General features: G+C 38.3%; 1 protein-coding gene across 1 annotated transcript in view; it reads right to left on the reverse strand.

Annotated features, from left to right (window-relative positions):
• The window catches only part of LOC139701325 (DNA repair protein RAD51 homolog 3), a 32,788-nt gene extending 20,449 nt beyond the window's left edge, over positions 1-12,339 (reverse strand). Inside the window, exons 1-5 of the mRNA XM_071603125.1 lie at positions 12,129-12,339; positions 11,269-11,527; positions 10,538-10,704; positions 7,864-7,997; positions 379-510 (exon numbers count right to left, since the gene is read on the reverse strand). Coding sequence (XP_071459226.1) covers positions 379-510; positions 7,864-7,997; positions 10,538-10,704; positions 11,269-11,527; positions 12,129-12,246 — 810 coding nt within the window. The 5' untranslated portion in view covers positions 12,247-12,339. The remainder of the gene's footprint in view (positions 1-378; positions 511-7,863; positions 7,998-10,537; positions 10,705-11,268; positions 11,528-12,128) is intronic.
• Positions 12,340-15,967: the final 3,628 nt, after the last annotated feature.

Genomic DNA, 15,967 nt, shown 5'->3' on the forward strand with positions numbered 1-15,967 from the left:
AATTCTTTTTATAAACCAAACCAAAATAAAACAACCTTCAAAACTGCGTCCACTGGGTGTGGTGGTGTAATCCACCTGTAATAACCCAGCACCTCAGGAAGCTGAAGGAGGACGATCAAAAGTTTGAGGCCAGCCCTGAGCAATTTAGTGAGACCCTATCTCAAGATAAAAAATTTTAAAAAGGCTGGAAAATGTGGTTCACTGGTAAAATACCTCTGGGTTCAATCCTCAGTACCAAAACAAAACCAAAAAAACCCTGCATGTACGTATTTTTTTCCTTTGTAGAGTAAGGCAAAATCTACCTTGGTATTTGTAGACATTAATATTTTATACAGTCTTGACTTTATTAAAGAAACTCTCTTGATCAGTAATACTTACAGCTAATCTGTGATTATTTGCAAGGCTGATCATTTGCTGGGCAAGGCCATTTAGTAATCGAGTTCGAAGGGATAGGTCATCAATGTCATGGCGAAAAGGAAAAGCAATTCCATCTACTATCACTAATCGAACCTAAAGAAAGAGATAATGATATTAAAAATAATAAAAAATGGCATCCAAAAAGCATAATTCATTACAAAAAATACTTTAAAATCAAGGGCTTTTTTTCTAACTCCTCAAAGAAAGGCTTTCATTTGGAAATTTATAAATCTATTTATACACTGTTTTCTGAAGTAATTACCAAAAATTAAAAGGCACCCTTGTTTTGACAATTTAACTCAAAAAGAAAAAGAAATAATAACAATTTTCATATAACTTGCCAGTATACACAGGTTTTTATAGAGTTATTTTAAACTGATAAAGCACATTTTTTTTTAGTTGTAGGTGGACACAATATCTTTATTTTATTTATTTTTATGTGGTGCTAAGGATTGAACCCAGTACCTCACGCATGCAAGGCAAGTGCTCTACTACTGAGCTACAAACCCAGCCCATATTTAAATTCTTGGTAAAGAACTGGAGGTACAGCTCAATAATAGAACACTTGCCTACCATGCATGAAGCCTGGGTTCAATGCCCAGCATCATAGGGGAAAAAAAAAAAAAAAAGCTAAACAAATTTCTCCATTAAATATACCAATTTTATGCACATATGTACATATTTTGGTGTTTGGAGTCGAACCCAGGACCTTGTGCACCCTAAGCACACATTCTACCACTGAGGGCACACCCCCCACCACTGCCCAATTAAACAAAACAATTTTATTTTCAGGGTTCCTGTTACATTATAAACAAAACAAACAAACAAAAAACCCTCTTCAGCAGATGCAGGCATGGTGACCCATACCTATAGTCCTTTACAGGGGAAATACCATAGAAAGACAGGCTAATGAATGTTGTCTCTTCTTCCACCTCCATGATTAATGCCATCAAGTCAATAGCTTGAAATCATCTATAATGGCAGTATTTTCTCCATGGAAATCAGCTAACAAATTAGCCACAGATCTGAGCTTATTTTATTATCTATAAAAAGTCCATTTAATAATGTGAGGTAGAAAATGTCCAAATCAGAATTTTAAAATGTGTTGTATCTGTAGCCATTACATTGTGAATTTCACCAAAAATCTAGGAAATATTCAGCCAGATATACAGTAGTATGCATCTGTAATCCCAGGGGCTTAAGTGGCTGAGGCAGGAGGATCACAAGTCTGAGGTCAGCCTAAGCAATTTAGCAAGGTCCTAAAGCAACTTAGTGAGACCCTATCTCAAAATAAAAAAATAAAAAGGGCTGGGGATGTGGCTCAGTGCCCCTGGGTTCAATCTCCAGTACCAAAAATAAATAATTTTTTAAAATAAAAATAAAAAAGGGTGTGCTGGGGCTGTGGTTCAGCAGTAGTGCACTTGCCTGGCATGTGTAAGGCACTGGGTTCAATTCTCAGCACTGCATATAAACAAATAAAATAAAGGTCTATCAACAACTGAAAAAAAATTTTTTTAAATAAATAAATAAAAATTAAAAAGGGCTGGTGATATAGCACCCCTGGGTTTAGTGTCTACTATCCAGAAGGGAGAAAAAAGTCAATTCAGCAAAACAAAATGAAACTTAGCCAATTTTATTTTTTTATTTTTATCATATTAGTTAACTTAAGCAAAAATGTAACCAACATTCATTTTTTAAAATTTTATTTTGTTCATTTTCATGTTGATGGAACTTTATTTTTTATTTATATGTGGTGCTGAGAATCAAACCCAGTGCCTCATACATTCAAGGCAAGCACTCTACCAGTGAGCCACAACCCCAGCCCCCAGCATTCATTTTTACAACAGTATCTGTTCATTAATGATATAGTCAACTTCTTGTATCACTTGACTATTCAACAGACTATTAAACATAGTCAAGTGGCTATGGGTAGCTTGATTTTCCAAATCATGGCATAGTTTGGATATGAATACAAGTTTAGAAAAATTAAAATCAACAAAACCCCCATACATTGTTGGTGGGAACATAAAGTGGTTCATCCACTGTTTAAAAAAAAAAAAAAATTTTGGTGGGTCCCCAAAAAGTTGAAACACAAGATTACCATATGATTCAGCAATTCTACTCCTAGACCATACCCAAAGAAACCTGAAAAATGGTACTATAACAAATATTTATAAATACATGCTCATAGCAGCACTGTTCACAACTGCCAAAAGAAAAGAAATAATCTAAGTATCTATCAACTAATTAAAGGATAAACATATTATACTATATATATACAATGGAATATTATTAAAAAGGAATAAAATTCTGACACATGCTACAATGCAGATGAACTCTAAAAACATGCTAAGTGGAAAAGCCAGACATACAGGTCATATATTTATTATATGAAATATCCAGAATACGTAAATCTACAGAAACAGAACACGAACTGATAGTTGTAGGGGCTTAGGAGAGAAGAACAGGGAACGATTAAGAAATGGGTAGGGCCTTTCCTTTTGAAGTGGTGAAATTTAAATGAATAAATAAAAATAAATATTTACCAGCAGACCAATGGAGAAGAGGAATTGGTCAAAAAGTCATGCATAGTGGTACATGCCTATAATCCCAGCTACTGTCTAAGGTGAAGCAGAAGAATCTAAAATTCAAGTCTAGTTTAAGCAATTAAATGAGACCTTTAATAAGGGCTGGGAGTGTAGCTCACTGGTAGAATACTTGCCTAGCATGCAAAAGGCTCTTGGTTCAACCTCTAGTACCCCTAGTCTTCTATATTTATTCAGTGATTCTCAAAGCCAGGTGATTGGATAACATAATTGAACTGACAAAAAAATAAAAATAAAAATAAACCAAGAGTTCTGTAACTGGTAAAAGTATAAGAATATAAAAATGAAAGCATATGTGGTGGCACATGCCTAATGCCAGTAACTTGGGAGACTGAGGAAGGAAAACTGCAAGTTTGAGGCTAGCCTGACAATTTAGTTAGAACCTGTCTCAAAATAAAAAATAAAAACGGTTGGGTAAGTAGCTGAGCAATAGTGTGCCCCATGTTTCAATCCCTAGTACCTTCAAAAACAAACAATTAAAAAAAAAAAACATAGGTGATTTCAAAGTTGACTCTTATAATTTGTAGTTCTATATATTCTATAAACTACTACCAACAGTGAATAACGAATTATTGTTCCCAGGGAAAATAAAGGGTTACATTTCAATGAACCTCTGGTTACATTTTTCATCAATTGATTAATGTATACACTCCACCCTTCCCCCCCCCATACTGAGGACTGAACCCAGGGACATTCTATCCTACTCTGACCTATATCCCCAGCCCTTTTTGCTTTTTACTTTGAGACAGGGTCTTGCTAAATTGTCCAGGCTGCCTCCAAATTGTGATCCTCCACTCCTTTCAAGTAGCTGGGATTATACACACCACCATACCAGGCTACATAACCTTATTCATGTGTATTCCTGTTTAAAACATTTATTATATATTGATTTATTAATATTGACTTACAACCAACAGCACAATAATTTACCCAGGAATAAAACTTATCTAGCCAGGTGCAGTAGTACACATCTATAATCCCAGCAGCTCGGGAGGCTAAGACAGGAGAATCTCGAGTTCAGAGCCAGCCTCAGCAATTGTGTGGTGCTAAGCAACTCAATGAAACCCTGTCTCTACATAACACACAAAATAGGGCTGAGGATGTGGCTCAGTGATCAAGTGCCTCCGAGTTCAATCCCCTGTACCAAAAAACCCAACAACTTATCTAATACATGTATTTTCTCCATAAGGCATAATACACCCTTCCTGTGCTTAGAAACACTATCCAGCAGTTAAGCACTATACCTGAGGGACATTTTAAACATTTAAATCACCAACAAAAAGAAAAAAATGCAGCATTAAAAAGAACACACAATGGGCTGGGGTTGTGGCTCAGCGGTAGAGCACTCATCCAGCCCTGGGTTCAATCTTCAGCACCACATAAAAATAAATAAATAAACTTGGGCTGGGGTCATGGCTCAGTGGTAGAGTGCTCGCCTAGCATGCACGAGGCACTGGGTTCGATCCTCAGCACCACATAAATGTAAAATAAAGATATTGTGTCCACCTAAAACTAAAAAATAAATTTATAAAAAAAAAAAAAAATATATATATATATATATATATATATATAAAGGTATTGTGTCCAACTACAACTAAAAAATTAAAACAAACAAAAAGAACACACAAAAAAGATACTCATGTTTACAGTATGAGAGCTAAAACAAGAAGGTGAAGCATCATCTTCTTCAACCTCAGCTAGGAATGTGTTGGAAGGAAAATCAGTTTTTTACATGATATAAATGTCTGCAACTATGAATTGTTCCCCCCCAATATTCACAGGTTGAAACTCTACCCCCAAAAGTGTTTGTATTTAGAGAAAGGGCCTCAAAAGAAATAATTAAGGTTAAATGAGATAATAAGATATATATCTTGATTTGACAAAATTAGTGACTTTAAGAAGAGACACTAGATACTGGGTTCAGTGATGCATGCCTGTAATCTGTGGTGAAGCTGAAGCAGGAGGAAATCACAAGTTTGAAGCCAGCTTCAGAAATTTAGAGAGATCTTATCTCAAAATTAGAATAAAAAAACTGGGAAATAGCTCAGTGGCAGAACACCCCTGGGTTCAATCCCAAGTAGCACCCCCCCCCCCGCCCCGACACACACACAGAAAGCTCACTCCCTTCTCCCAACTGAGGACACAGCAAAAAGGTGCATCTACAAGCCAAGAGATCCCTCACAAGAAACTAAATCAGCCATAACCTTGATCTTGAACTTCTAGTCTTCAGAACTGTGAGAAATTTCTGTTTTTAAATCATTCAAATCTACGATATTTTTATTATGACAACCAGAGCTGACTAAAACACATTATAGTATCAGGAACTGAGGTACTACTGTCACAAATACCTGAAAATGTAGAAGTGGCTTTGGAACAGAGTAATGAGTACAAACTGGAAGAATTTTGAGATGCTTGCTAGATATGTGGACATTTTATACACACACACACACAAATAATATGGATGATACTGAGCAGGACACAGTGGCTTACACCTGTAATACCAGCAACTTGGGAGACTGAGGCAGCAGGATCGCAAGTTCAAAGCCAGCCTCGGCAACATAGTGAGGCCCTGTTTCAAAATAAAAATAAAATGTGGCTCAATGGTAAAATGTCCCTGGGTTTAATCCCCAGTACCTAAAGAAGAATACAAAAAGGGGCCAGGGTGATTCTGGTGAGGTCATAGAAATGAGGAACATGTAATTCGAAATTGGAGGAAAGGTGATCCTTGTTATAAAGTGGCAAAGAACTTAGTTGCTGTAGTCTAGTGTTTTGTGGAAGATAAAAAGTGAGAGAGAAGAAAACTGGCTATTTAGCTGAGACTTCTAAGTGTTAAAGGAAGTGGCTTGGTTCCTCTTTGAAGCCTACAGCAATAGAGGATGAATTGAAAGAGGAATTGGTAAGCAAAGAAGAACCAGTACTAGTCAGGCAGCGACTCTGGAGGCTGAGGCAGGAGGATCACAGTTTGAGGACATCCTCAGCAACTTAGCAAGATCCCGTCTCAAAATTAAAAAAAAAAAAGGACTGGGGTGTAGTATAGATCAGTGATAAAGTGCCCCTGGGTTCAATCCTCAGTACTGGAATGCAAATACCTACCTGATGCCTGTCCTACCACTGTATTTTAGAAGCACATAACTCTTCCGTTTTCACAGGCTCACAGCTAGAGAGGAATTCTACTTCAGGGTGAACTCTAACTTGAGTCTACCAACACATTTAGATGAGACTTTAAATTAGACTTTAGAATTGATACTGGAACCAGATAAATCTTTTGAGGTAACTGTGATCTAATAGATGTGTTTTGCATGTAAGAATTTGAATTTGGGGAGGGCCAGGGGCAGAGGCTAAGGCCTGAACTATGTCCCCCTAAAATTCATGTTGAACCCTTAACATACAACATAACTGTATTTGAAGAATAGGCTTCTAAGTAAGTAAGTAAGGTTAATGTTAAATAAAATGAGGGTCATAAAGATGGGGCCTTGATCCTTCAGGATTAGTGTCCTTGTAAGTAGAGACAACATGCACATGCACTCTCACTCACTCTCATGCTGTCTCTCTTTCAAACCTTTCCCTCTCACTCACAGTCAGTCTCTCTCTCTCTGCCCCCCTCCCTCTTTCCCTCCCCGCCACCACATGAGGTGACTGTGAGCCAGGAAGATTTGCCAGCAAGCAAATCATCCTGAACCTTTATGTTGGATTTCTAGCCTCCACAACTGTAAGAAAATAAAAATTTGTTGTTAAGCCATCCAATCTATAGCATTTTTATTATGGTAGCTTAAATTAACATATCTACAAATGACTATAAAGCATTGTTAGTATTGATTTGGGGGTTACAAATAAATCTTAGCAACCAACCAAATTTACATTTATATACTTTGTCAGTATGGGGTACATACACACCTATAAATCCAGCAACTTGGGAGGTTGAGGCAGAAGAATCATAAATTCAAGCCCAGCCTGGGCAACTCAGTGAAACCTTCTCAAAATAAATAAAAAAGAGTTGGAGAGCATTTGCCTCACATGCATGAGGCACTGGGTTCAATCCTCAGCACCACATAAAGTTGGTAAATAAATAAAGACATTGGGTCCATCTACAACTTAAAATAAATAAATAAATAAAAAAGAAAAGAGTTGGGGATGTAACTCAATGGTAGAATGTCCCTGGGTTCAATCTCCAGTAGGGGGTGGGGGGGTGGAATCTGTGAATAATGAAGATTAAGTTACTTAATGCTGAAATGAAAACTTTTCCCCAAGATCAGTAATAAGACAAGAATGTTCACTTTCATCAGTTAGTCAACATTACACTGGAAGTCTAGCTAGAGCAATAAAGCAAAATAAAAAATAAATATAAGCATCCAAATTGGAAAGTAAAAAGTAGGGCTAGGGTGTAGCTCAGTGGTAGAACACTTGTCTAACATGTGTAAGGCCCTGGGTTCCATCCCGACACTGCTAACTAAACAAAACGAGCATTGTGATAATGACAAAAGAAAAGATATGTAGATCATAAGAACCAAGAAATAAACTCAACTTTATAGTTCCTTGATATTTCAATTTTAAAATTATTTTAAAAATAAATAATAAATAAATAAACTTATTTAAACTTCAAAACTACCATATATACACAAGTATACATAAGTAGTTTTGAAACTGAAATTTGAATAGTATATACGTATATACAAAATAAACATAAATGTATATAAATATATTGTAGGACAGGGAAAAAAGACATATTCTTTTTTGGCTTTGACTTTAATTTTATGCTACCATACTTCATAGTTATTTTTCATGCTTATCAAACACATCCAAAGATATTTAGTTAGTTATATTTCAGTTGTTTGACTCATACCTTTGAATGACCTGAAAGAAAATCTGGAAGAAGATAAACTTGCGCCAGTAGTTCTGTATAATCATGACAACGAACATAGTAAATATGGGAAAGAATATTTTCAAGAGTGAAGTCCTTCAAAGCTCTTTCGTGTTCTAAAGAAAAACAAAACAGAATCTTACTAAGTTTTACTCGTATGGATATGTTGATGATTGTAGTTAAATAATACCTGTGTGTGTGGGAGAGGACTTTACCGGGGATTGAACCCAGGAACATTCTACCACTGAATTACATCCTTAGTCCTTTATATTTTTTATTTTGAGATGCACCTGCTAAGTTGTGTAGGCTGACCTCAAAAAACTTGCAATCCTCTTGCCTCAGCCTAACAAGATGCTAGTAATATAGGAATACACCAGCACATCTGGGTGGAAAAAGTGTTTTTTCCTACTAACAAGTTCTCTGGCTGAAATAAACTAGACTGACAAAGACAGTTTAACAATAGAAAAACAAAAATTGAATAACATATATGCATCACATATATAACAAATGGGAGTCCAAAGATTAGTATCTCAAAAACTTGGTTAGAATTTTGGCTCATTTTACCAAAGGAACAATAAATTCTTAGAGAAGTGAAAAGACAAAGGAAAAGGACCTTGAGTCTCTAGAGCTAACAAATTGTAGGAAGGCAAATATATGGGAAATTAATGGAAGATAAAGACTAGCTAATGAAGGGCTGGAGTGGGGCTCAGTGGCAGAGCGCTTGCCTAGCATGCGTGAGGCACTGGGTTTGATCCCCAGCACCCCATTAAAAAAAAAAACAAAAACCTAAATAAACAAAATAAAGGTATTGTGTCTATCTACACCTAAAAATATTTTTAAAAATAAAAAAAAAAAAATAAAAAGACTAGCTAATGAAGTTTGTTACTTAGATTCCTCTGTTGGCTGATTCCTCCATGCTGACAGAGTCTAAAATTGCCTCTGGTGATTATTTTTTGTCTTTCCTTGGCAGAGAGGGGAGAGAAAACACCTTAGCACATTTGCGTTGTTTTTATGAAAATACGGACAAGGTAGAAAGCTTTCCTTTATATTTTTTCTCAATTGCCTTCAGCTCAAAATAAACCTTTTGCCAAAATGGCATATTTGGGGGTGACATGTTCTGCCAGTGTACAATGTCTTTTAGTAGATGTTAATGGTGATTAATTAAGACACTTAGTACCTACATGAAAATGAAAATATACAGCTAATTATAGTTGCTCAATGGAAGTACAAGCATCTTATGAAAAGCATCCCTTTCTTAAGCTTCTAGAGAAAAATATAAGGACTGCAAATGCCTGTAATTCCACCTACTTGGGAGGCTGAGGCAGGTGTATAAAATTAAGGTCAGCCTGGGCAACTTAAGGACATCTGTCTCAAAAAATACAAGCCAGGTACAGTGGCGCATGCCTATAATCCCAGCGGCTAGGGAGGCTGAGGCAGAAGGAGCTCAAGTTCAAAGCCAGCTTCAACAACAGCAAGGTGCTAAGCAATTCAAAGAAAATACAAAATAGGGCTGGGTATGTGGCTCAGAGGTTGAGTGCCCTGAGTTCGATTCCCAGTACCAAAAATAAATAAAAATTAAAAATAAACAAATAAAAAAGACAAAGTGCTGGGTATGTGGCTAAGTGGTAGAGTGCCCCTAGCTTCAATCCCCAGTCCTACAAACAAACAGAAATAGTAAATAAATAAAAATAAAGGGCTCCGGATGTTGCTCAGTGGAAGAGCATTTTCCCAGGATGTGCAAGGCCGTAGATTCAATACCCAGTACCACACTTACAAAAATAAAGAAATAAATAAATAAGATGAAGATAAAAATAAAGCAAAAGAAAATAGTCAAACTACCCACTTGCTTTTATATAATAATTAAAAAGATAAGAATGGGGGCTGGGGTTGTGGCTCAGTGATAGAGCGCTTGCCTAGCATGTTTGAGGCACTGGGTTCGATTCTCAGTACCACATATATATAAAGTCCACTGACAACTTAAAAAATATTTTTAAAAAGAGATAAGAATGGGATCCTAATTGGAATAAGTTATAATCCATGTATGTATAATGTCAAAATGTAATCTACTGTCATATATATGTAAAAAGAACAATTAAAAAAAAAGTAACTGAAAGGACAAGAACTTGAATATAAACTATCTTATTAAAAAATCCTTTTTAATCTAATAAATACCCCCTAAAAGCCTCCCAAATTCTTAAATGATACAATTAATGCAGTTATAAAGTAAATTATATACTATTCAAAGCCCCCAAAGGTCAACAGCTTAACATTCTGAACATTTCTAGATGCAGATTTCAAAGCATTTGGTTATTGGAAAACCAGTGTGGAAGTCAACATATACTGAATGCACCTAACAATATTCACTCATAATATGATGTCCACATCTGATGACAGTTGGAATATGATGTTTTGAAGTCATACACTGAAATACATGCATTGGTTTGCCCCAGAATTACTACAATGAGGTCCACAGAAGCGGAAGAAAAAGCCAGTTCCAGCTATAGTGCTTGTAACAGATGCAAGAGCATTTGACGTTAATACACTGTTAAACCATTAAGCTTCACATTCAGAATGGTCTCTTGCTGAGTTCTGAGATGGGCGCAAATGCAAACAACCTTTGTTACACAGAAAGAAAGAGGATCATCTGTTAACTTACCTTCTTCCATGTGTGTTCCTGCTATAAGATGAAGATGCTGAATGCAGGCAGTAGCAAGGTCTACCACTCTGTCAACCATAAAGCTTCCCTCTGTATCAATAAAAACTGCTTCACCCGCCACTCCTCCAAAACATTCTGGTATCTGCACATCGACTGCCAACTGCATACTGTCAAGAAATGTTATCATGATCATCTACTGCAGTGTTTTTCGAACTCCAGGTAATGACCAGTTAGGTACCACTAAAGTTTTATAAATGCAAATATACTCCCCAAGCAAAAGAGATGGCTGACTCTCTGTGGACCAGATAATTGTGAATCAACTGATGCTTGGATTAGGGGAAGACTGTGCCTATAAAACCAAGATTAAGAAATTTTTAGTGCTTTCTAGGCTTCTGGAAATAGAAACCTATCTTATGCATAAATCCACTTTCGAACATTTCACTTTCCAATATATTCTCAGGAGTGAATTAATAACAGAAGACTGCCTCGTGACCATCATATTGCAAAGGAAACATTTTTGATACCAAAATAATTGTTTCAATTTATCAAGATATGGTACTGAAGTAATATAAATGGTGAACTGGGTTTTGTTCTATGCACACACACACATATACAAAATTAAGAGCACACCTTTTATGGTTTCTTGACTGTAAACACACAGCACACCACACTCTACTACTTACATAAAATGTTATTAAACCTGCCCTTAAAAGGGGAACATCTTACTTTACCATAATTGTGTTTTTCCAACACCTGGTGCACCACAAATTTCCGTTGTTTTCATTAAGGGTACTCCACCGCCAAGAATATTATCTAGTGCAGAACAGAAGGTAATAATGAAGCCCTGGGTTTGCTCCTGCTCGAGAAGTTCCAGTGCTGTACACTTCCTGCCTGACTCTGGCGCACCAGCATATTTTGGTTTATTTGTGTGACACTCTCTTCTTATAATCTGCAGAGTTTCTAAAGCCTCCTCTTTAGATATTCCAACTTCTGAAAGTAAAATAACAAATAGACCATTGATTTTAGAGATTTAAAAAACAAACACAATTATGGATTGTCTTCATTAATTTTTTTAGATAACATGAGTGATAGTAAAGTCAGGTGCAGTGGCACACGCCTGTAATCCCAGCCACTTGGGAGGCTGAAACGAGGGGCACCAAGTTCAAGGCCAGCCTCTCGGCAACTTAATGAGGCTGTCTCAAAAGGGCTGACCGAGGATGTGGCTCAATGGTAGAGCACCAACCAGAGTTCAATCCCCAGTAGTGGGGGGGGGGGGGGTGTCCACAAACACGGTTTTCCCAACCATCCAGTGAACAACTGTTCTTTGTTTTGGTTTCTTGTGCGTGCGTGTGTGTGTGTGTGTGTGTGTGTGTGTGTGTGTGTTGCTGCCCCACGATTACTGAGCTACATCCTGGGCCCCTTCGGACGAATTTCAAGTGGCCTCGAGGAATTCTTTCACTTTTTAAACGAGGCCGCGGGAGGCAGCACGCAGACAGAGACTGAACTGAAGCCTGAGAGCAGGAGAAAGAAGACTGAGGTGGCGGGGGCGAGAGTCGACCGCGTACCTAAGCTTGCCGTCAGCAGTCCTTACCTTTGCTGAGTTCGGAGGGTTTCACCTCCAGGAGTTCCTCAGCAGTCTGGAAACCTGCAGACACCAGCTTCACCCGTACTGCAGGAGACAGCGGGAAACTCACCAAATCCCGCTGCATTTCAAAGAGGAATGCCTAAGTACACTATAACGCAGACCCCACCCCTGTAGCTAAGTCCGGGAGACCAAAACTCCGCACTCCCGCGCCCGGGCTGTGACGTCAATCGTAAAGCGGAAGGGGCGGGCTCTGCGGCCTGACTGCACGAGGCTTTAGCTTTGCGACTGTGGGGAATACGTGTTTTCTTTCACACCTCCCAGGCTTCCGAAGTGATTCCTTCATATACCGTTTAGGGTTTCTCCATTTAATGTACACGGTGACAATAAAAAGATGGATGGCCTCCATCTTAGGAATGGAGAGCTTGGCACAGCAGGCCCTACACATCACATTGTCTCTGAACTGTCCGGTTGAGTGGAAGCCTCAGTCATTAACAGGAATTAATTCCCTGAGTGGGGATAGTGGGAGCAATAAAAGAACACAGGCTAGTTAACCAATTTTTTGGTGTGACAAGTCCAGGAAGCAGTCATATAAGGATTAATCTATGCTTATTATAGTATTCCAGCCCCTTGACTCTTCTCGCTAGCCGTCCCCCCTTTTCTGCCCCCACCCTTTGCCTTTCCCACCCTCGCGAGGGATTGTGGGCCAGACCCCCCCACCTCCGGGGGGAGACTCTTAGTCCAATCCCCGCACCCACCCACGCCTTCCCGCGAGTCAACCCTGGAGCACGGAGTGTTCTGAGACCGTTAGCACTTCACGGCCTGCTTAGCTTGAGAAAAGTAAGCATGTAATGACCCATAGTGGGTCTACTCGACTCCCGGTAGAGTTGCAAAGAGTGTTGAAGGCCTGGAAATGACCGCTTCTAAAACACAAAACTTAGGGGGAATTGGGAGCTGGTTTGGAAGGTGATTTTTGAGGTCATTTCTTTCCTAGGGATTATGATTTATTTAGGGGAGTAACTTATACCCTACTTGTTGGCGACGATTTTGGGGGGGGGGGATGGATTGAAGCCAGGGGCGCTGTATCTCTGACTGATATCCCCAGCCCTTTTTGAGCTTCGCTGAAATGCTGAGGCTGACCTCAGACTAGGAATCCTCCTGCCTCAGCTTCCCGGGTCGCTGAGATTACAATTACAGGCATACACCACTGCGCCCAGCCTTGGCAACGATCCTACCCTTGATTTTTCTTCCCAGCTTAAAGGAATTTTTTAAATATCATGAAATAGAACTAAGGAACAACATTCTGCTGAGCACTGTAACAAATCCCATACATTTCAAATGCTCATAGCCATGCCATGAGGAAGACTAGGACGTAGAAACTCAGCAGGTTTCTTCAAGCCAAAATTCAACCTAGAACACTCTTTGTTACCTCGAGTTACCACCAAATTGTATACCTCTTTTGAGAGGAGAGGATTTCAGAAATTCCCAACTTGGTAGGGTAGGGAAAGTCTGGTAGAGATAGTCAAAATGTGGTTGGTGTAAGTACATTGCTTAACATTGGGTTTTTTTTTTTTTTTTTTTTTTTTTGGAGGGGGGTGGCAGGGGCAAAGGAATTGAACTCCGGAACACTCGACCACTGAGCCACATTCCCCAGCCCTATTTTATATTTGATTTAGAGACAGTGTCTCACTGATTAACTTATGATTTACATCTGGTACTCAGTGGCATTATCTAAATATTGTCCTCTTGAGAATTCATACTTATTTTTGTAAAGCAATCAGGTTCTTGGGTGAAGAAGACAGTGTTACCTTAGTCAGCAGTAACTCTTCAGTTTGGTGAAACACAGTGGAATTGGTCATGTTTAGAATTTCGTTTCGTCTGCAGGGAGAGTTAAGAAACTAGTCAAGTGCTAGGGATATATAGCTCAGTGGTAGAATACTTGCCTTGCATGTACAAGGCTCTGGGTTCAATTCCCAATACTACCAAGAAAAGAAAAGGAAAAAAGAAACTAGTGGACTCCATGTGAAGCTACACTTAGCTGCTATTAGTATTTTCCAACCCTGCCTCGACTTGCCTATAATAATTACCATTTTTATCATCATTCTGTAGTAGCTGTAGTCCCAGCTACTTGGGAAGATGACTTGAGCTCAGGAGTTTGAAACCAGCCTGGGCAGCATAGTAAGATCTCTCTCTCAAAGAAAAAAGAAAGAAAGCTTGGGATATTGCTCAGTGGTTAAGTACCACAGGGTTCCATCCTGATACAAACAAACAAAAAAACGATGGTTCTGATGATTCTTAATCCTTATGCTTATTCAAATACAGTCTTTTGCTTAATCTATATGTTGCAAATATCTTCCCACTTTGCCATGTGTATTTAAATTTTGCTTTATGAGGTTTTTTTGTTTTGTTTTTTACTTTAGAGAGATTTTATGTATGTAAACTAGTCAAATTTTGTATTTAATCTTGATTTTGGTAACATGCTTAGAAAGTCTCTTCAAAATTAGAAACATGGCCATACCCAATGGTACACATCTGTAATCTCAGCTACTCTGGAGGCTGAGACAGGAGGATCACAAGTTTGAGGTTAGCCTGGGTAACTTAGTGAGACCCTGTCTCCCAAACTAAAAAATATAAAGGACTGGGGAATGATCTTAGTGATAGCATGCTTGAGGCCCCAGTTTCAATCTCCAGCACTAAAAAAAATAAAAAGAAAGAAATTATAAGCATAATTTTTTAGCATATGACTTAAATTTACATTTGAATATTTTAATTTGATTTTAAAAAAGGAATAGGTGGGTATTGTGTTGCACACCTGTAATCTCAGTAACTCAGGAGGCTGAGGCAAAAGGATCACAAATTCAAGGACAGGCTTAGCAACTTAGACCCTGTTTCAAAATAAAAAACAAAAAGTACTAGGTATGTAGCTCAGTGGTAAAGCACCCTGGGTTAAATCATATATATATAGATAGATTACACCATGAGTAAGGCCTTAGGTTCAGTCCCCATCCTCGACCTCCAGTAAAAGGTAGGAAGGAATTGTTTTTTCTTTCTTTACAGTGGTGAGCTAATTTAGCAGTCCTTATGAAGTAGTCAATCCTTTCCCCATCCATATGAAATGCCACTTTATCATATACTTTATGTACTTGGGTCTTAACAGTCCTGATATAAAACCTCTTTAGTCATCTGGGGGTTTTGTTTGTTTGTTTGTTTGTTGTTTTAAAGAAAGCCTTCTTTTTTCGGTGGACACAACATCTTTATTTTTATTTTATGTGGTGCTGAGGATCAAACCTAGAGCCCCAGGCATGCCAGCTGAGAGCGCTACCGCTTGAGCCACATCCCCAGCCCCAGTCATCTGTTTTTAATACCCTGCTAGATTCAGTTTACAAAGATGTTATACATATAGTTAAAATAGTTCTGCATGGCCAGGCACAGTGGTTGTGCCTGCAATTCCATCTTCTCAGGAGACAGAGGTAGAAGATAAGGATTGCAAGTTTGAAGCCACCTTGGGAACCCTGTAAGAACCTATCTCAAAAATGAAACAAAAAAGACTGAGGATGTAGCTCAATGGTAGACTACCGCTGTATTCTATCCCAGGTTCTGCAAAAAAAAAAAAAAGTTTTGTTTTTTTGTTCATAAGTAGATTGATCTATGGGATTATGTCTGCTTTGGGCAAATTTTTTGTTTGTTTTGTTTTGTTGGTGCTGGATTGAACCCAGAGGTACTCTACCATTGAGCTACACCCCAACCCTTTTTATTATTATATTTTTTTAGTATCAGGGATTGAACTCCGAGCACTTGACCACTGAGCCACATCCCCAGCCCTATATTGTATTTTATTTAGAGATAGG

Source organism: Marmota flaviventris, chromosome 17 (genome assembly GCF_047511675.1).
Source record: "Marmota flaviventris isolate mMarFla1 chromosome 17, mMarFla1.hap1, whole genome shotgun sequence".
In the NCBI taxonomy this organism is placed as follows: Eukaryota; Metazoa; Chordata; class Mammalia; order Rodentia; family Sciuridae; genus Marmota; species Marmota flaviventris.